At 47.8% G+C, this 21,127-nt stretch overlaps 1 protein-coding gene across 5 annotated transcripts in view; it reads left to right on the plus strand.

The window, feature by feature from the left end:
• Positions 1 to 21,127, plus strand: part of LOC146198079 (uncharacterized) — a 140,633-nt gene that overhangs the window by 34,020 nt on the left and 85,486 nt on the right. For 4 of the 5 annotated variants that reach the window (XM_084593389.1, XM_084593391.1, XM_084593390.1 and 1 more), the window contains one exon: positions 20,531 to 20,648. The exons of the other annotated variant lie outside the window; for it this stretch is intronic. In XM_084593389.1, the coding sequence (XP_084449515.1) occupies positions 20,567 to 20,648 (82 nt within the window). In that variant the 5' untranslated portion in view covers positions 20,531 to 20,566. The remainder of the gene's footprint in view (positions 1 to 20,530; positions 20,649 to 21,127) is intronic. 5 annotated transcript variants of the gene reach the window in all.

The raw sequence follows: 21,127 nt of genomic DNA on the forward strand, positions 1-21,127 counted from the left end.
GGCTTGAATATGCGGGCCCACGCCGGGCTGTGGCTAGCTGTGAACGGCTTCTTTCGGAAATGAAGGAACACCGGTGCTAAAATCTAGCAGAAGGCGCTCTTGTATCTTCTTGTTGTGTTGCTACTAACGACTGGATTAATGAGGCCTCATAAGAGCCGCTGGACAAGGACTTTTAATCGACTGCTCGACAGGCAGCCACGCGCCCCCCACACGGAAAAAAAAAAAAAAAGAAAAAAACATCTTTACGCTACAAGAAACGCCATTTAATCAGAGCGTACTGATTTAAGAATCTTCGGGTATTCAAACACATATGTATACACAATAAACAGGCGTTTTGCTTTTTGTCGCCATAGAGATGCGATGTGCGGCCATGAACTCTTCACAAGAATATGTCGATTTTTTTTTTTTTTTTTATTATTTTACTGCCCTTGCTCAGGCAGGTAGTTTCCTGTGGCATAGTTGCCGGAGGCAGGCTCCTTGTGTGTGATTAAGCAAATAACTTGCCCCCAATAGCTAATTGCTAATAAGGAGATATATTTCAAAACCTGTAATCCATTACTTTTAATGAGAACAATAGCTTTAAATAAAATGACATGCCAAACATTTCTTGACCAAGCATTTGCTTCTGTCGCTACTTTAACAGTGCCCTTCCCTGCTGGGAAGAATATTTTGTCAGATCTTTCTCCCATATTGATTTGTCAGTATATACACATTAAGAAGCGTTATTTATTTATATTAAAAATACTATTCGTCATATTCAGGACTAAGGTATGAGTGGGTTGGGTACGTCAGAAATACACCCATAGTAAAGTAAAAAATTACACATGAAATACAGTCATGACCAAACGAAAAAAGAAAATCGTAACAACATACCTACAAGAACTAATTCACCAATTCAGAGAGCAAGAATAGTTACTTACGGCTCTTAGCACATACAATATTATTAGTAAGTTTATTAGAATCTCGCTTCTGACGTAGTGGCTAACACACGTGGTAGAAGCATACAGCAGGTAGGTGGACAGTTCCTCGTGCGCTAGCCACTACATCCGAATCTAGCAACACACTAGCCCAATTAAAAGCCAAGAGCCTTGGTAGTACAGTCTCGTGGTAAACTCCATGCATAAAAGGAATACTCCATGCAGTGTTTTGAAAATCTTTTTTCTTTTACGTGCTTGGAATTTTTGTTGCGCGTTATTAGCGCTGTGGACTCTTTTATATACTGTTGCATTTCAACCAGGACTAGAACATTTATGATGGAATAGAAAAGCATTACACGTTTCTCTTTTCGCCTTAACTGTACATTTTTAAGGGGTCCGCGCAGACTGACATTACCGGGTCTGAGCCGGGTTGAGTCTCAGAAGCGCGGGCGCGGTTCGGGCCTGCTCCATGTCAGCGTGGGCCGGGCCAGATCCGGGCTGGGCTCGGGCTACAAATGATGGACCCGTGCCAGCTCCGTCCGGGCCGGAAAATCAGGCCCTTTCAGTGCTTTATAACGTGCAATGACATCCCACAACACACGGGCACCTTGCTTTTCGCCTCCATCGAAAAGCAACCGCCTTGGCCGGGATTCGATCCCGCATCCTTGGGCACAGCAGTCGCCGGCGTCAGTGAAATAAGCTTTTTTTATGCGGTAGCACTATCCCGCAGTCCCGTCATGGGCGAAAACTGTAAGGCGTCGGCGATAACGAAACACTGGCTGTAGCAACTAGGCGACTTTTCAGAGACAGGTGATTATCATTGGGTTATACTAGTGATTACGGTAAATTCCAAGTGGCGGCAATGGTTGTAGTGGTACAGTACGCGCTGTACGCTACATATATAAGTATGACCAGAGGGGGAGCAGGTATAAAATGACGCACTTTCTCCCCACTAATATCACCCCTACTTTTTTTTAAACGTCTTTATTGTTTAGTTTAAAGGGTCACCAATACAGATCATTGTGCTGAAAACTCTACAAGTTACTTTGCGTAGTAGTTCTGCCCCTATGAAGGCGAACGTGATTTATACCAATGTCATGGTGACTCCCTTTATGACTGTCGCAATTAGTGTTATCGGCCGCCCGAAGCGACCGCCTGTGTTCGTCCAGCGTAAGCTCGAGCCTTGTGTGTTTTGATGACGGGCAATGCATGGCGAAGTGAGGTCATTATATATCAGAGAAAGCCATCCAAATTAACGAAAGCCACTCTGAACGAACCGCTGAGTACCCAATGAAGTGCCCCTGTCTTGTTCGCTAAAAGTCGTCGGCGTCACAGAGAAGCCTCCTCTTTGACTCAAGACCGGCGTGTGCGTACACCGCCAGTCCCGCCCTTACAGTGCGCTGTGGACTTCCGAACACTCCAGCCTGAGCGGGGAGACACCCTTATGAATATGACAAAGTGCGCTTTCGGTGAGATGAAACTCGTTCGCGGTGACACGTTCGCGTTTCGAGACGTGGAGAGAACACACGCGCAGGGAGGCTATTTGTCACTCCGCGGTCGCTTAATGGGTTCAGTCGGCAGGGGAGAGAGTGAACCCTCGCGTAGCCCCGTTGGCGGCGTCGAGATTCTTCGTCTCCGCAGAGCGTCAGCCCGCCCTATGATGCAGTCCTCGCATAAATACGCGGGCGGTTTTGCCTTTGCCCGGGTCTCTGGCGAACAGGCGCGCCCTTTGAAACTGGGTTTCTCCCGGTGCCGTTCGTCGCTGTTGCGGCGTCCGCAGCCCCGCTGGGAAGATTCAGAGGCCGCGTGCGGGGCTGTCTTGGCGTCCGCGGCTCGCCGCGTGCTCACTGCTGTTCCTGCGACGATTGCAGCGGCGACCGAAGAGCAGCGGGGTCTGGCCCGAAGGAAGCGAGGAAGGAGCGTCAGCTGGATTTCGTCTCCCCGTGGGCGGCAGCTGGCCCGCAGATGCGTCGGCCGCCGCCCGAGCACTCGTCGTCAACGTCGCTGCCGCCGAGTCTGGCTGTTTACGCGTGAAGCAAGCGGTGGTCTTTCGAAGGAACAGCCACCTCCTCCTACTCCAGAGTCGACCTACACTCCCCGCGCGACTCCGCGGGCGCAGGTTCTATATGTGTACATGCATTCACACACACATGTACACAACGCTCGCACGTGAGCTCGCGTGACCGCGGGAAGGAGGGAAGACCACTTGGATAAGTGGTCGCAAAAGGCGGTGCCGGGGCGTCGATCCGCTGCTGCCGACACCGTGCTTGTGCGTGTATATAAACACTCGTTGCGCACATATGCACCAACAGCTGGAGGATTCGACACATGGGCCTGTCTGATTTGTTAGCATTGATATTGGTGGTCTTTCAGCCGGATGTACAACCGCCGATTATTTATGCATTGCACCGCGGATACCATATTGTATCAGTCTCGGTGGGGACGAAGTCCACGTAAGTGAGGTCTGCCCAGTCTCTTTCAGCACGATGGCAGAAAAAAAAAAAAAAAAAAAAACAATGCACATCGCCACGTGTTTTACTGGACAGTGCATGGGGCCCAAAATCTTCTGCAAAGAGTGCGGAGAGCGAGGCCAAAATACGAGCTGGCGCAATGGCGGCATTTTTTTTTTTTTTTCCAGCCAGGACGAGTGGGCGCTTTTCAGGTGGTTGTAACTGTTAATCACGTTCAGTGACCGCGAAGAGTGTGCTACGAAAAAGAAATCAGTCGCAAGGGTAGAACTGTTTGCACTCGACCGTGGTAGCACTCGTCTCGTCGGTCTACTTCCTCGGTTCTGTCAACTTTGCCAACTTGTAGCCCTCGTTGCAAATTTCGAAACGAGCTCAGAAGTCTACATTTGTTTTAACCACACGGCACAAGGTGAGACTCTGGTGAAGGCACTTGTGATAAAGAACTATCGATAGTTGGGTCACTATCGAACTATCGATAGTACTATCGATAATACTATCGATGATATTATCGATAGTTATTTAGATAGTCTATCGATAGCGCTATCGATAGTACTATCGGTAGTAATTTTTGTACTATCGGTAGAATAAAATCAACCGTGCGAACTCATTACACAAAATTTGATTCCGTGAGTGCATGGCATGATGGTGGTGGTAAATATGACAGGACTCTCCATTATCGCAGTCTATGCATCAACGAGATCTACAGATGTGCAGTCGAGGTAAACATTAGCACTAGTGGCGTGTTTCCGGAGCGGCCGACAACAACGCTCGGCGCCGCGGTTACGACCGTGTCGATAACAAAATTGCCAACCCTGCTCGCAAAGCACGGTGCAGCGCCAACCGCAGGAGTTTTCTATGTGGACGTCTCCGGCCCAGACCCCAGGGGTTGGTACACAGCCGCGGTCATCCACAAGGGAAAACAGTAGATGGCCTTACGTTCAAGGCCCAGTCACCAATACACGCAGAAGAGGTTGCCATCGCCCTCGCAGCCTCTGACTCCTCCTCCAAATACATCATAACCGACTCGCGAGGGGCTTGTCGGAACGTCCAGCAAGGGTGGACTGTTCCCCTAGCTTACCGCATATACCAAAATTGCAGTCGAGATTCGGATCCCGCGTACCGATCTCTCGTTTGGGCTCTAGGTCACCAAGGTCTCCAAGGGAATGAGGCAGCCGACGCCGCCGCCCGCGTGCTTTCTCTCCGGGCATTTCTCACGGGACCCGACGCGGACCAGGATTTTGATTTCAGCCCAGTTTACAAATTTAAAGAAATATGTGAATATTACAGATCTACGCACCAAACTCTTCCCACCCCGTGCAAAGGGCTGGGGAAGGCTAACGAGCGGGTGCTCCTGCGCCTGCTCACCAATACAATGTTGTGCCCGGCTACTCTAAAACATTTTGATCCGCAATTCGACGGGCTGTGCTCGCACTGTGGGGAAGTGTCTGACACCTACCACATGGTGTGGGCCTGCCAGAAAAACCCATCTTTGCCCCCTATCCCCAACCCCACCCGAGAGAACTGGGAGGCGACCCTGTCCGGCTGCTGCACCTTAGAGGCCCAAAAGGTCTTAACGCAGCGCGCCCGGGCTGCGGCAAACGCCAATGGAGTGCCTGTCTAGGCATCCCACCTAGTGTATATACCTCTATGTATTATAATAAATGTTTTCATCACCACCACCACCAGCCGCGCGGTGCAATTTTCGCCGCTCTGGTAACGTCATTTTGTTAATCATGTTTTCAACACATCTGTACCCTAGGTAGAGTTGCTGGATGGTGTCAAGTGTCGCAAATTTCCTAGTTGTACTGACAGCAACGATCCGAGACGCACCGTTTGCTTGTCTGCTTCTGAGCCGAAATTGGTTGAAATTAACAATTCAGCGGGTATGCTTGCCGATTATGAAAAACTGGTTTTACCGAGATCCGTGCTCTCTATAGCATAGCTGCTGCTTTCAAAACAGTATCAACTGCCGGTTGTGCCAGGTAAGCTTGTACAGAACGTTCAACGTCTGGACGTAAACTATGTCGATTACGGTTCATAATAATTGCCAACTCTTCGGAACTCGTAAGAGCAGCATTGTTAAAAATCGATTCTAGTTTCTTAGTCGACATTTTAGCTTGTGTTGTTCTGGAGCGGTTCAAAATTACCATATTCCTCAAAAATAAGTAATCGATATTCAGACTGCAGTTCGAGTAATTATTTCGCTGGATGAGGCTGGCGGCTCCCTAACGCATGCTACTCCGACTCAGGTGAAGTAAAAAAAAAAAAGGTATGTTGAGAGGAAAATTTTGGTCCGATCAGTAGTGGTGAGTGCGGGGCAATTTTTTTTTCTATTATTTTTATTTCTTCTTGGAGCATTCTTGCCAATTGGGAATTCTGGAGGTCTTGGTAATGTTCCACAACGCCACTCTCTGAAGTGGCTAGGAAGTGCTTGTGCGTTCCAGCAACGTCGGTACCGGCAGAACGCGTATTCTCAGCAGCTGGACAGATAATTTCAGAAAGGAGGAGCAGGCTGAAGGGCAAGAAAGTTGACATGTTTGTGTTCCTTCACCAGAATGCTTGGCTGGCAAACAACAACTGTTGAAATGTTCGTTCATAGCGGAGAGGAAGCCGTAAAAAAATTGCGGAAATGCGCTGCTTCCAATTTATATTTGCATTTTGGGATTTAGGAACAAAAACATCAAGCACCGAATTTGTTGGTTGGATTCAGCAGGTTACTTTTGAGTATGAATTTATTGATGGGCATAATCCGGCACTTTCATTACGGAATTAGATGATTTATTTCATTTGCCTAAACTTTATCATAAATTGCACGAAATGAGTACTGCTGATAGTTCAGTTCAGTCGTTCAGTCGTGTCCGACTCTTCGTGACCCTATGGACCATGTCACGCCACGCTTTCCGGTCTCTCACTATCTTCCTAACATCACATAACTTCATCTGCAGTGCCTCGAGGATGCCATCTAACCATCGCGTTCGCTGCCTACCCCTTCTCCGGCGACCCTCAACCTTTCCCAACATCAAATCTTTCTCCAGCGACTCCTCTCTTCTCATCAGATGACCAAAGTAGCTGAGCTTTAACTTTAAAATTTGACCCTCCAATGAGCAATCAGGGTTTATGGTCGACAATATCGACTGATTTGATCTTCTGGCAGTCCAAGGAACTCTCAAGAGTCTTCGCCAGCACCACAATTCAAACGCGTCAATTCTTCGGCGGTCAGCCTTTTTCACAGTCCAACTCTCGCATCCATACATCAAACTGGAAAGACCATAGCACAAGTTATACGGATCTTGGTTGGCAGACTAATGTCTCTGCTCTTTACTAGGCGGTCAAGGCTAACCATTGCTCTCTTTCCCAGAAGCAGGCGGCTCCTAATTTCATGGCTGCAGTCTCCTTCCGAGGTAATCTTGGAGCCCAAGAACAGAAAATCTGTCACAGCTTCCACTTCTTGTCCATTGATGCTCCAGGACTTTATAGGGCAAGACGCCATGATCTTTTTCTTTTTAATGTTCAGTTTAAGCCCAAACTTCTCACTCTCTTCTTGTACGCGCATCAGAAGTCTCTTGAGTTCCACTTCACTTTCTGCCATTAAAGTGGTATCATCCGCATATCTAAGGTTGTTGATACGTTTCCCAGCAATCTTCACTCCAGCTGAAGACTCGTCCAGACCGGCCTTCCTCATGATGCACTCTGCATATAGGTTAAATAGGCAGGGCGACAGTATGCAGCCTTGTCTCACTCCTTTCTCGATCGGAAACCAATCAGTAAGACCATGGCCAGTTCTGACTGTGGCCTCTTGCCCTTCATACAGGTTCCTGAGGAGACAGATGAAGTGAATTGGAACTCCCATCTCTTGGAGAGCTTGCCACAATCTGCTGTGATCTACGCAGTCAAACGCTTTCGCATAATCAATAAAGCAGAAGTAGATGGGTTTCTGGAACTCTCTTGCTTTTTCCATGATCCAGCGAAGGTTAGCAATTTGGTCTCTAGTTCCTCTGCCCTTGCGAAACCCAGCTTGCACGTCCGGAAGCTCCCGATCCACATACTGCTGCAGCCTCCCTTGGAGGATTTTCAACATCACCTTGCTAGCATGCGAAATAAGCGCGATCGCGCCTGCTGATAGTAGGTTATAGCAAATGTTTTGGCAATATCGCTAGCCAAAAACTGCATAATTATTGACAACACTATCGACAAATGGTTTAAAAGAACTTTTAGACGGGCTAGATGGTTTTCAGCTTCAGACGACATCCTTAGCGCAAAAAAAAAACACGCGCACACGAGAGAAAAAAGGCGGGACAAGGGACAAGCGCTCATAAAAGGGCCCTGAGATGCAGCGCTTGTCCCTTGTCCCGCCTTTTCTCTCGTGTGCGCGTGTTTTTTTTGCGCTAAGGATGTCGTCTGAAGCTGAACACTATCGACACCGACTGCACTATCGATAGTAGTATCGATTGCACTATAGATAGTTTATCGATATTAGTACTATCGATAGTTTAAAAAAAAAAACGATCTATACTATCGATAGTAAATTTACCGATAGTTCTGCATCATTAGAAGGCACCCTACAAGCACTGTGAAAAAATAAATAAGATCGAGCAGCAATAGCCCTCTTCACGGCATCTTTAGCGCTGTAGTTGCAGTCTGAATATCAGTTGAAAGGTGACTGACCGCTTAAGAGAAGTAGAGCTACAAGCCTAAGGAGGATAGACCGAACAGCAACTAAGGAACAGAGAAAGCCTCCCTGCTGCGCATGAATTTCAGTGGTTGCGTACATATTCGTCTCACCTTAGTGTTTTGCATTGAGGGTGGCTCGAAACAAGGTCAAGTAATTCAGAAATTCATTTGCCTGACAGCAACCGCTGCTTGCACGCCCGCGCCTTTGAAAGTGGTCTGTGTTTTGCATCCTAGCTCACTTATGTTGCTTAAAATTCAGTTGTCGCGTCACTTCTGTGCTGCTGACCTACACTTTAGAAGAGCGCCTTGTAAATTCTATTGCAATTGTGCCACTCTCTTTTTGGCTTGCAGGTAGGTGCCTAAATATGCCATTGACTCCCATTTACAAAATTTTGCAGCCTGTCGTACACGAATGGATTTAATATTTCTTTTATTTTTGGCGTTAAATATTTAGGCGGCGAAAGAGCCAATATGTCCCCTGCCGCATCAGCAGGTTAGAGGTAAAGTAGAAATTTCCTGCATGACTCCGTAATATGTTCTAGCTTCACTGGACGGTCATATAAGACGTATATACTACATTACACTGTCAGTACTGCACGCATTTCTGCGTTGGCCACTTTGCATGCCAGGAAATACAGTGGGTCCGTGCTCAATCTCTCTACTCATGTGACACTTGAAACGCGACAGGGCACACGCAAGCCTTGTCGTTCCGTTTTCCCGTTCCGCTCCCTTCTACAGCACAACCGTAACTTGCGCGCACGTTTCTGCTCTCGGAAGAACCGCTATCGCCGGGCCATCTCGAAGGGGAAAGGAAATTATACGCCCGGCGCCTCGGGCCATTCGCCGATCTCGCGACCTCGCCTTTCCCGAGTCCCTGAGACAATGGTAGCTCCTGTGAGGACAAAACACTTCTAGCAGGCAAGCGGGAGGCCACAACGGCTCTGCTGGAGAGAATAATGGCGCCCTCGCTGCAGGACAAGGCAGTTCGATGCATAACTGTTCAGAGGAATGCGGTGTCGGAAGGCCATAAGAGCCCATGTGGGGAGAAAGAAAAATGCACCAGAGAAAATACTTGTATAGAAGAAGTACTCGGGAAATGCTACCGTGTAAACTGTTGTACAGCACCCTTGAGACCGGACAATGAGGCCATGCAATAGAGGCCATGCAATAGCGCGGTACGGTTCAACTGCTGGGGAACACGCAGTGGTAGAGATATATGATTCTAAGTCGTTGAATGGAAAAATAGAACAATGCATCTTTGACGACTGTCATCGAGTGAACATGGTATTGCTGCCCTGTAATCTTCAGAAACAAAGTAAACCGCGAAAATGACGTGCTCATTGTTACAAAACTTGCACTGCAAGAAATGTAACGGTATAGGTCTTTTGTTTCCGTTTTTTTTTTTTTTTTCTTGCTTCTGTTTTCAAGCTTCGCGACTTTTTGCTTGGCCTGAGCGCACGCGACGATAGATTTAGAGGGTCATTCTTGCTTCCCTTCATAGATTTGGTGTTTATTCACTCCTCTTTCGGAGATCCCTTAACATTCGACCGGTGTAACGAGTATAATTGATCGAGGGTGCCTGTAAGACGGAGCTAGCGCACGTGTCGGCAGTCTGTTCCCAGCATCAGGTTTGTGGAATGTGCGGCCGAAAAAGAAGGAAAATGGCATTCTAACATTTAGAGAGCCTTGCGCTTGCCTCTTCCAATACGCTTTCAACATTTCCCATTGAAATGTTGTTATGGCGAAATACTCAAACGCCTGCTGTTGGAGCGGTAAGGGCACACAATCCGGGCGGGGCTGCACCCGGGGTTCAATGAACGCATTGCACCTATGCCTGACGAAATTTATAGCCTGAAGTCTGAACACCAGCTTCTCTTTCGATATTATATATGCGGTTCCTTATCCGACCACCATCGATCAACCCCGCGCAAACCCTGCCTTCGTTACAGCGTAACGCAAAGGAAAAAGTGACCAGCCTGCGTCAGCGCTGACGCGCGATCTGTAGGCTCAAGGGTCTGGCTTATTTTTACTCATCAAGTTCATATCTGTGCCCGGGGTCAAAAAGCAGGGCCCGTTGGAAAGTGAGACGGACTACTCACAAAATATCCCCGGGAGTCTCTCCCGGAAGCTAAAAATGTCAGCAAATGCAGACGACCGCAGGTTTTGAATAACTGCGTACCCATGGAGCCCGTCGCAACAGGTAAATTTAGTGGTAGGTAAAACAGCGTTTGCCTGACAGAGTTCCAGCTGAAGTATTGATCGACGGCCGGATAGTTTCATTGGGGCGGATAATTTTACTTTAGAATTTACACGAATAAAAAAGAAAACGCTGAAGAACGCTTTTTGGAAGGAATGTAAGGATATTATACAAGACGTGCTGGCGCTAACGAACACCAAAACAGTCGTGTGCCTATACTGCGAATGCGTATTAGTCACTGGATTTGCTGCTGCTGCTGCTGAGGATGATGATGACGTGGCATTTCCCTTTTGAAGCAAACAGTCACAGTTTCTTGGTCCTGTCCTAGCTGGAGGTCGAGTCCTGGGGGCATGACGGGGCATCTGCTGTTAGAGTCAATGTGCGATGTGGCAGGTCAGCACCCTCTCTTGGACAGTCGAGACAGGTTGTGTTAAATCTGTCTATTGGGGCTCGGCTGCTATAGCCAACCCCAGTCCCCCACCATTTATTTTCCCGGATTCCTTGATCCTCGGTCCCATTAAATTACGTCAATCATAGTAAAGTCACATGACCAATTGGTCGTGCAGTGCCATCACACGCATGATCTTGAATGACTGAACCGCCGGGCGCACTTCTTCACATTCGATCTTCAACGTCTCTTAAACGCATCACGTGGACGCCTTTTCACCTTTAATTAACCGATCCGGGGTTTTTTTCGAAATGCAGTGTTCTAGAAGCCTTTTAGAACGCTGTAGTCCGAGGCTTACTCTACAGCATGGATTTCTTCGGCTGCGAGAGCGCGCGCAAATCTGGTGGCTCACTCCGGCATGCAGCGTGCAGATTGCCGGTGCAATCGGTGGTTGTGCTCGCTTCGCTACCGTCGGCGCGACTCTTTTCTTCTCCGTCCTTTGCAACCACCGCCGCTGACACGCCGTTTCTCGCCCTCTTTGCAGCCGCGAAGCGTCTCGCTCTACTTGGCTCTCGAGAGAAAGCCGCTCTTTGGTTTTCTGTACGCGCAGCGCTGGTGGTTAAGCATTGTGCGTTCCCCCTCCGTACTTGTTCGCGCTTTGGTCGAGATGGCGCTGTAGATCCTTTCTATCAGCGTGGCGTTGAGGGCCGCTGATGCGAGACGAGGGATTTGCGCGCACTTCACACGTAGTACTCCTTAATCGCGAAGGAGGACAATGAGAGTGTGTGGTAGCCAGGAGAAAATAGAAACAAGGGATGGAGGTCAACCGGTGACAGCCGCTGTGTCGGCATGCTGTTAATAGTGTGCTTTTGAGGAAGGCGTGGTTCCGTGTTATTTGCTTCACCACCCTGCTTCATTCGCTCGCGTACACTGGTCCGACCTACGAAATCGCAACTTTCCCAGAATCCGTGTGGTTTCTCTCGAATTGTGGTTCGATTGAGAGAGGAACAAAGCAAGAGAGAAGCAAAAAAAGGCACGTGGGAGGGGGCAATGGTTGCTTTAGATAATGCTATCGTTCCTGTTCCTAGTGCGCGGAGGGGAATTCCCCAAGATGGAGTCGGTTTCAAGGGAAAGGAGTAATCACTGGCAAACATGCACATAAGTACATACATCTATATAACTACAGGTAGAAGTCATGCGGCTTTTACCGGAAACTTCGCAACCAAAAAAACATTTTCCACGTTGCTTGCGTAATGCGACTCTTTGCAGTTTTTGTTTTTCATTCCCTCGCTTTTTTGCACGCATTTTCTTTTGTTTCTGCCTGTTCGTTATTAACCCGAAAAGAAACCTGTCAAGTTGAAGAAATTGGGAGGCACAGCCCTATAACTGTCTCCTAGAACAGATTAGGGACCACCGCAACGGGGCTGTGCAGGGGAGGGGTAAGTGGAGAGAATATAGATAGTGAGGGGGAGGGATGGGATCTTCAAGTTCATTGATCCTGTCGCGTGGCTTTCCTTGGCGGGCGTTCGAGACAGTTCATAACTTATGCGGAGATTACAAATAATTTAGTTATGAACTGTCTCGAACGCCCGCCAAAGAAAGCCACGCGACAGGATCGATGATGTACCGTCCAAGCTCACACTTACCGGAGAAAGTGTGACAGATACCGCGCCTTTCCTTTCCTCTAACCTAATCACAACTATATGTAGCACTGCAACGAACGCCGATAGAAGGCAAACGATAATAAGAGAGGAAGGATATGCTTTCGCCATTTACCTCTTAAGAGGCGTCTAAAAGTCCCTCTATTTGTTTTTTTATTTGTGCGTAGGAGCAATGACCTAAATGGCAGGCGCACCATACGCTTAGCATTGCATATACTCGACGTTTGTCTTGTCTACATCTTCGTTCTGTCCGTTTCTGTTGTGCGGTTGCTCATCAGTACACTTTTTTTTTCTCTCTCTCTGTAAATGGGATGTAGTGGCGGCAACGTTTGCTTGTTGAGAACGAAACGAGAATATTCAGTATAAATATCGTAGGTGCTGTTCCAGTATAATTTAATCTTCGGCTGTTGTATGTACCGCATAATGCAAAAGGATCAACCCTTTATCCAGAATTTTTTAACAAATGTCTTATTATTATTACTGCTTGACGTAAAACAATAAAGGCAGGCAGAGAAAATAGGTAAATGATTAGACCCGCGCGCTGCCACTCAAGGATACACAACGTCTTTCTGCTCTCGGAGAGGTTTTCTCGAAATACTAAATGCTATAAGCGGTGCTACACAACTAACTATACTTTTATCCGCGCACTAAATTTTTCGCTTGATTTAGAAAGGTTTTGCCTAGTCCGACCACATGGATGTTTATTCTAGGTATAAGTCTGCACTGAAAGATTATTCTAGTCAGCCCGAGCACCTATACGGTGCTTGTTAATCGACCAGGCGCAGCTTATTCGTTGTGGAGTGGCCATCAGTTAAGTGTCTTCGAAACAAAACACGCAAAGAGCGGACGCAGCCTTGTCAACCGAGTGAGAGTTATATAGGCAACCGCATACTGAATCGCGTAAGTCGGCGTCGACAAGAGCAGCACCGCTCTGGAAAACACCATTACAGGGACGCTCGTAAGAGGACGTACGTTTTACTGTACGGCATTTGCTGGTCCGAGTCCGTCCCCCACCAGCAAAAGAAAAAGATTTTTTTTTTTCATAAAACCTTCCTTATTGCTGCGCAGAAAACAGGCGTATATTGCATAAATAAATAATAATAATAATTGGTTCACAGGAAGGGGAAGACGCAGAAATCTGTCACACTTGTGTCTATGGACACCTGAACCGCGCCGTAAGGGAAGGGAGGAAGGTGGGAGTGAAAGTGGAAAGAGAGAAAGAGGAGCCGTAGTGGAGGGCTACGGAGTAATTTCGACCACCTGGGGATCTTAAACGTGCGCTGACATCGCACAGCACTCGGATGCCTCTTCGTTTCGCTTCCATCGAAACGCAGCCGCCGCACCTGCACGATTCTGTACACTGTTAACATTCACTTCTCGTCTTCTCGTTAAACGCTCCTTTGTGGGAAAGGCGCATGTGACTTCTGTCGTGCGAGCTGCTCGAGGATTTCCTGGACGTGCGGTCGCGCCCGCACGAGAGAGACGCTGCGCTTTCTTCTCTCCCTCGTTTTCTCGAGCAATGCAAGGACGTGAGTTAGCGTCCTCTTTCTTCCCTTCCGGGTAGCTGATAAAGTAACTTAGTGTAACCTAAACGACTGTAGCACGCCAGAAGACATGGAGAAAAAATACGTGTATACAGTGTCTGTGCGGCCACTCTTTGTTCATATTCTCGAGAGAAAAACAACGTTGAGTCCGAGTTCCATGCGGCCGAAGAATTATTGGATGCTTAGTGCTGCGATGCAGTACAGTTCGACCTTTCCCTGTGTCGCTCTCGTTTCTTCTTAACTAAGACGCGAGCTGTGGCCAAAGCAAGACGGTTCCTCTACAAACCAAGCTACGGTAGCCGCGTCGATGCATGCGGCATTGTTTACTCCACATTGTGCACATCTGCAAATCAGACATCTGGTTTGAATGCTGCAGGTTTACGAAAAAATTGTCACGTAGTGATGTTTAATGTTTTCGTCGTTCTTTCTTTCTTTCCGCCATGAAAATTGTTCGTTTCATGGAGAGCATTGTTTCAAAAGTCCCTGTATATAAAATTGTGTTTACTAACAAGACATTTTCGCCCTTATGGATGTACGTTTTTGTGCAGTACTCTTCACTCCCATTTCAGTACACCTCATAGCAGTGTGTGTATTATTTTCTCTATTTTCTTGAAAACCTGAGTGGAAGCACGACGCAAAAGCATAAAGGCTGACAAATGCATCGGGCAAAGTTTATAATTAACCCACAAAATACGTCCGTTAATTAACACTGAGCACGGACTCTAAAGATATCAGGAGTTTTGTGTTCACAGCGCTAACAGACGAGGACAAAGCAGCAATGATGCAACACTATTCTATAGCAACACGGATGCATCGTTCCGTTTCTTCTTTGTACTCGTCTGTTAGCGCTGTGGATACCGTATGAACCACCAACTAGCCCAATCTGCAATAATTCTACTGCAGTGTATCCTGAGTTTCGGCTCTTTCATAGAGTGCACGCTATATGTATGCACATATATATATATATATATATATATATATATATATATATATATATATATATATATAGTGTGTGTGCGTGTGTGCGTGTGCGTGTGTGTGTGTGCGTGTGTGCGTGTGTGTGTGTGTGTGTGTGTGTGTGTGTGTGTGTGTGTGTGTGTGTGTGTGTGTGTGTGTGTGTGTGTGTGTGTGTGTGTGTGTGTGTGTGTGTGTGTGTGTGTGTGTGTGTGTGTGTGTGTGTGTGTGTGTGTGTGTGTGTGTGTGTGTGTGTGAGAGCGAGCGCGCACATACTGTTACAATTTGAAAGTAATTACTAGCAACTTCATGTCTTTTCGGATAAGTTTCTAATATTTAACCTTCGTTGCTGTCATCTCTTCGAACGTGACTTGCTTGCTGACACATCGAGCTGACATGCGTGTTTTTCTGCAAGCACCGAATTTCCACACCTTGGAACTTGCTGCAACACAAATACCAAGCTGTCTCGTTCTGCCCTGTTTGTCAGTTGCAGTACTTTCCCATGTATTATTAATATTGCCGTCGCCTCCCAGTAGGCGTAAAGAGTCGCGCGTGTTTTTGCACCGGTGTTGCGAATGTGAATTCTCGGGGCCATATCGTAACATCGCTTATTCCGCGTGCACGCTTACTCCATCTTTGGATTATGAAAATACCTCAAAACCGTCTGTTTTTTGCTCGACCAGTTTAGCCGCTTATTGGTGTCAAAACGTGCGCCACTACCATATGTATAGATGTGTTATTGCTTAATATGCAACGCCATCTCAGACTCTCAGCATGATACGCATCCGTTCTCGCGAACCATATAGGCAGTGAAACAGGTTGTTCGCTGCACGCTCCTTTTCCTCCGTGCTGCTTGCGACGAAGTCCTCGATTCCAACTTCTGCATGTTAAACCAACTGTATGCATGTTAAACCGCCAGATGTAAAACCAACTAGCCCGGCAACATGCTTTATTGAGCTGTCTGTATATAGCCCACCTAGCATCGGTACGTGCCACCTGGCGATCTGCCTGTTCTGGGGCGAGTGCTTGCATATACTTGTGCCGGTCGTCTCGCACTTGTGTTGTGTACTTTCGATCGAGTCGCCACCAGCCGGTGCGAGACGAATGGAATAACCATCCGTGCAACTATGCCTGACCGCGAGACGGCGCCACTACTGAGATGCAGATGGCTACGTAAGAACTATGCGTCTATTGAATGAAACAGCGTTTTGTTGGCATTACGTAGTTCATGTAAGCTGACGGGCATAAAAGCTGAGAACAGCTAGCCTGTAACTGAAGATTACGTTAGATCAGGCGGTTGGCCTGAAAAGCCAACTGCTATAAATCCTTCCGGTACACTAAACCGGTTCGTGAGCTGGTATATTATTCTTGTGCATTTCTATATCCCGCTATAGCAACAGCTTTAGACAACGTACAGAATGAAAGAATAATGAGTAACCGTCCTGTGACAAAAATGGGGGTCTTTAACTCAATTAATGTAAGTGTCCTCAGCAACGTCGAAAGCGTATGTATTTCGAACCAGCACCTCCGCGCAGGGCCCTCGCGACCTGAGCGAGGGACGTAGAAGCGCACCATGAAGAGCGAATCATCAAGGGAGCCGCAGTTAGCCGCGCTCATCGAATATTAGAAGCCGCGGGCATATTGTAAAGCTCAACTTTAAGTAACTTAAGCCAAGTTAAAGCAAGCAAGCCATCTACCATATTGCAACCCGGCGTGGTATCATTCCACCTTATTTTTGTTTCTTGCTCGGCTCCATTCCATTGCCGCCTTCTGCTGTTGATTCAGACGCTGTGGAACAGAACTGAAATCGGGTAATCACTGTAGTCAGGTCTTCTTTGAATTTATGTTGCTACACATATGAGCGGTGCAACGTCTTCAAAGCCGTTCTGCGCGCTGCTGTTTCTCTCTCTCTTCTTCTTCTTTCTTTTTCTATTTTAATGAGGACTCTCTTCCAATCGGGGCTCAGAAACCACAAATGCTTGAGCACGAGTGCCTAGTTGAAAAACTGCGTGACGCATACTTCATAACCGATAATATCCTTAAGGTTCAAAACCTGAGTTGTTTCGCTTTCGCAGCCGCGCCCAGAACGAGCCAACTTGGTTGAGTGAGCTTTCTGACGTTAAGAACTTCTGCTCTGTAACATATTGTATAATCTACTTTATTCAAGTTACTGATTTTAAGTAATCTACTCTATTTAAATCCACCTTGAATTTTTACGGGCGAGGTCGTACAGCTGCGTAGTTATCCATTCCTGTCGTTTTCCTATCAATGATCAACACTTGTTGCTTAAGAGAGACCATTTGTATAGTGCGCTGACTGAAGAAAAAAAAAAAAAGAAAAGTGCTTCAGCTGATACTCTCGTCCGGTCTTTAGCTTCGAACGTGTCGGAGCGGACCTATTTCGGCAAGAGGTACACCCGAAAGCGTGCGTACTCAGTTGAACCTCTGTGTTCTCGCGTTCGCAGGTTTCGTGTAGCTAATACATGGGGACGCGTGAATAGAAGATTCTGGATCCGTGCCCTTCTGCGTCGCAGCACGAGACGCTCTCTTTAGCGTGCGGTGCCCAACGTGCAACAAACAGGTTTGCGAGGGAAGCCCACCCTGCAGAGCCGACGGCGGAACACTGTGCCTGCTGCCTCTGCTTGTTTTTCCGGCTCCCACTCTACTCGCCCCAGTTAAATAAACTGTCACGATTGTTTTCGCCGGCCCGCCGCTGAGATCCTGTCAGCAACCCACGTGCACCGTCGGCGAATGTATGCGAGGGAGGAGCGGTGGGGATTCGTTCGCGCCCTTCGAACCTTTGTTTTTATTTCCTTACCGCCTTCCTTGCTTTCCACGGCTCTTTCAAGCACTGCCTTCCGTTCAAGTGCGTGTCTTTCGGTCAAAATAACTTCAGAGTTGGAGCCATCACAAAAGCTAAAGACTGTGCTTGACTGTCGATCGGGAAAGTAAATGGAAAAGGCTGTGAGAAGCCATGCGTGTGACGAGCTTTCTCCGTGTGAGTCTTCGCGTCTTCACATTGCGCCGTAGATAGCCTCAGTTCAGACCTCAAGCAGGAAGGCCAATTTTATTTCTTGTCTCCTCCTCCTCCTCCTATTGCAGCCTTCCCAGAGTTGCACTCACGTGATGTCACCCGCTGGAAAGATTTAAGGTTCGTTAACTGGCTCACTCAAACGCGTTAATACTGCGTAATATTTCTGAGCTTGATTTAGTTTTGATAAATCTATTCAAAACGCTGCATATAGTTGAGAATTTTCAAGCTGAATGGTTCAGGAGCATTAAAATGAACGCTTGAAAAAAACTATAGACATGTTATTTTAGTTGCATATTTTTTTCCCTATAGCAATCTATAAAATATTGGAATACATGAATAACTACGTGGTATTCGCTTACGACCGCCGAGTAATATATAAATGATTTCTTTTCTTGGTGTTTCAGTTCAACCAAAAGAGAGCTACAACGTGTAAGAAACAGTGCGTAAACAAGTATGTGGCGTGTAAGGAGGGCTTAGGCCACATGAGTGTCGAAGAAAAACTATAGTCTATCGCTGACAGACGGGCGTTTTTGGTTCACGACCAGCCTGCTTCAAGTGCCGGAATGAAAACAAACTACGTATATGAAACAGAAATCGAAAGCGCATCGAGAAGAAATGCAGTTGCAAATTATACAGATTATTTAGCGACAGTAGGCGAATACCACGTGATCACCCATGTACTCAAATGTCTAACGAATGTTGAAAGACGAAAACACGCGTGTACTTTAACAGAGCAACTATCGAACAGCATTCGTTTGAATTAATGGATAGTGCAAATTAAAAGTTTCGGTAATTTCGTTTCTGTCGAAACTAAGGGAGTTCGAAACGAAGAGCTCCACGGAAATGGTTGCCGTGAGCCCTGTTTCTCCTCAAAGCTTTTCCATAAACGATATTGCAATGCGGGCTTCGCAAAACCCGCTCTAAAACCTGTTATCGTTTCCGGAATCTCTCTCTCTCTCTCTCTTTTATTCCGCAACAGCGCGCACTGCGGTGTTTCGGTGACACATCCGCCCGGAACAACTAAGCGTACCGTCAGCGTTTGCGTCCACACGCAGTGATAAATCTCTGGCGGCCACATGGGCGTTCGAGACGTAGTACGTGTGTGTGTCATGGAGGAAGGACTAAGTTTGGAAGCGTTTAAACTATAGCTTCCAGATAGGATGCACGAATACCAGACTGAATGCCTAACCACGACCGAGCATGTTTCACGCTCCGACGACCGCGGATAACCAGAAGCGTGAACAACTACGTGGCACGATGCACTTGCATATGCTCAGCCGAAACGTCACTCGGCAAATGAGCCCATCGCGGCGCCGCCGCTGCCCGCTAAATGAAGGAGAGCAACCCGTCGTTGCTTTGTTTGGTGCGAAGCATTCAGAGCGCGCCGGCCCAGAAATAGGCGTTCGCGCGGGGATAGCTTTCGTGGGAAAAGGTAAGCAGCAAGTTGGTCGACGGCCGCAGTACCGCCGCCGGCTAGTTGCGCGCTCCACGGCTCTGCAGCGCCAGAAAGCAAGGAGAGGGTCGGAACCAAGCAAGAAGCAGAAACGGGCTGCGACTGCGGTTGTAGCGGCATCCGCAACAGGAGATTTTCGTTGCCGCGCGTTTAGAACGCGCTGCGAGACCCGCTATTTCGAGACCACGTCTTTCTAGCCCGCGTGGAGGGAGCTCGCGCTGTTCTCGCGCGCTCGCTGTCTTCTTGTGTGTACAGATCAGCTTCCGATACATAACTAAATGGCAACGCACGGTGTTTGAGAAACCCTGCTGCTCTTTTCTTCCGTTCTTGTGTTTAGCTGCCCATGGCAACGTGGATGGAAGCGGCAGTTGGGAGAGTGGAAATCGCAGTAACGTAGTGAAACGGCGCTCCGTGTTTGGGGTCAAAGCCCTGGTTGTTTTTCCTCGACTTACTTCAGTCGAAAGAGAAGCGACGTGTGTTGTGCTCATATACGAACTCTCATAAAAGTTTCGTTTGTAAACACAGAGAGGAAATTTGTTGCCTTCTCCGCCTGCTCGGGTTGATAGATTTTCGTAAGCTGAGCGAGTTTAAGTCGGTTCGGTCAAGTGGTTATGAAGGAAGTCTGCATTTCATAGTCTGGTATGGCGCGGTTAAACACTTGGGCGCCTTAGGCGGCTGTTTCACCCGGCAAGGAAGAAGCGTACGCAGTTTCCCTACAGTGCACCAGGTCCGTCATTCTTGTGCGTTTTGAATTGAGCTGTCGGGAATATATTTCTCGAATAAACTATGAAGACAAACCCACATGGTGAGATGATGTACAAGGGCTTGCACTGGTCATTGTTTGAGTGAATACAATTATATGACACTGCCTTTCGACTCGGTTCATGAACGCTCCTGCGCTTGCATAAACAATTCCTGCCCATGCTAACTATGCAGCCAAGTGGTACTTACAACTGTTAGCTGCGTGCTTGTGTATCTTGCTTCCGTCAAGGTGAAACTACAAAAAAAGAAAAAAGAAACACGCCACTGTAACGTTTGCTTTGCGCAACAAAAGAGTGCTTCGAATGCTATGAGACCCACAGACCTCGGCCTGTTAACGCGCAACCCTGTGCCGGTGCGCTTTCATTCCTTTCCTAATGACGTTTCCTGGCGACCTCTTTTTTTTTCTTCCCTTCTCTCAACATATATGCGCGTCGTTCGATTCTTCGTTCGTTAAACGACGTCCGCTTTTCTCCTCTGCTTAGGTGATGTGACGCGGGCGCTCGAGACACACATCAAGCATGCGGCCCATCATCATCCCGGTCACCACGGGCCCGCCATCGCCGTCGCAGCCGGCCACGCCAACCATGCCTTCGCCACAAGGTCAGTATACATGCATACATGTATTACACACAAACGCACGCGTGCTGCGTGATTCATCGCGTGGACAGCATGCGCAAGCACTCGATTCGTCCTTGGCGGTCCTTCAATTGAAAAGCGCCCTGTCCGCGTGCGGCGGCGGCCGAACGTCGCCGCGCCGAAACACAAACACACTGAAAGCGTGTACATACACGCCGAAAAGGACCCGGCCCGCGCAGGCTCCCGGATGCATACGGAGGGACGCTCCCAAGTTACGTGGGTAGCCGCGGCCTTTAGTCGCTCGATTGCATTAGAATTCACGTCGCGCGACCGCCTCCATTGACGCGTCTTTTTTTTTTTTGTTTGTTTGTTTGTTTAGTTTTTGCTCGCGCGAACTTCCAGCCATAGTGTCTGAGGCCGTAGATAAGCCGCGGCCTCGATACACGGCTAGGCGGTGGTGTTCATAGCAGCCAAAAGGCACGCAGCGCGGACAGGGTGAGAAT

Source organism: Amblyomma maculatum, chromosome 2 (assembly GCF_055883805.1).
Source record: "Amblyomma maculatum isolate TAMU_Amacu chromosome 2, ASM5588380v1, whole genome shotgun sequence".
NCBI lineage: Eukaryota > Metazoa > Arthropoda > Arachnida > Ixodida > Ixodidae > Amblyomma > Amblyomma maculatum.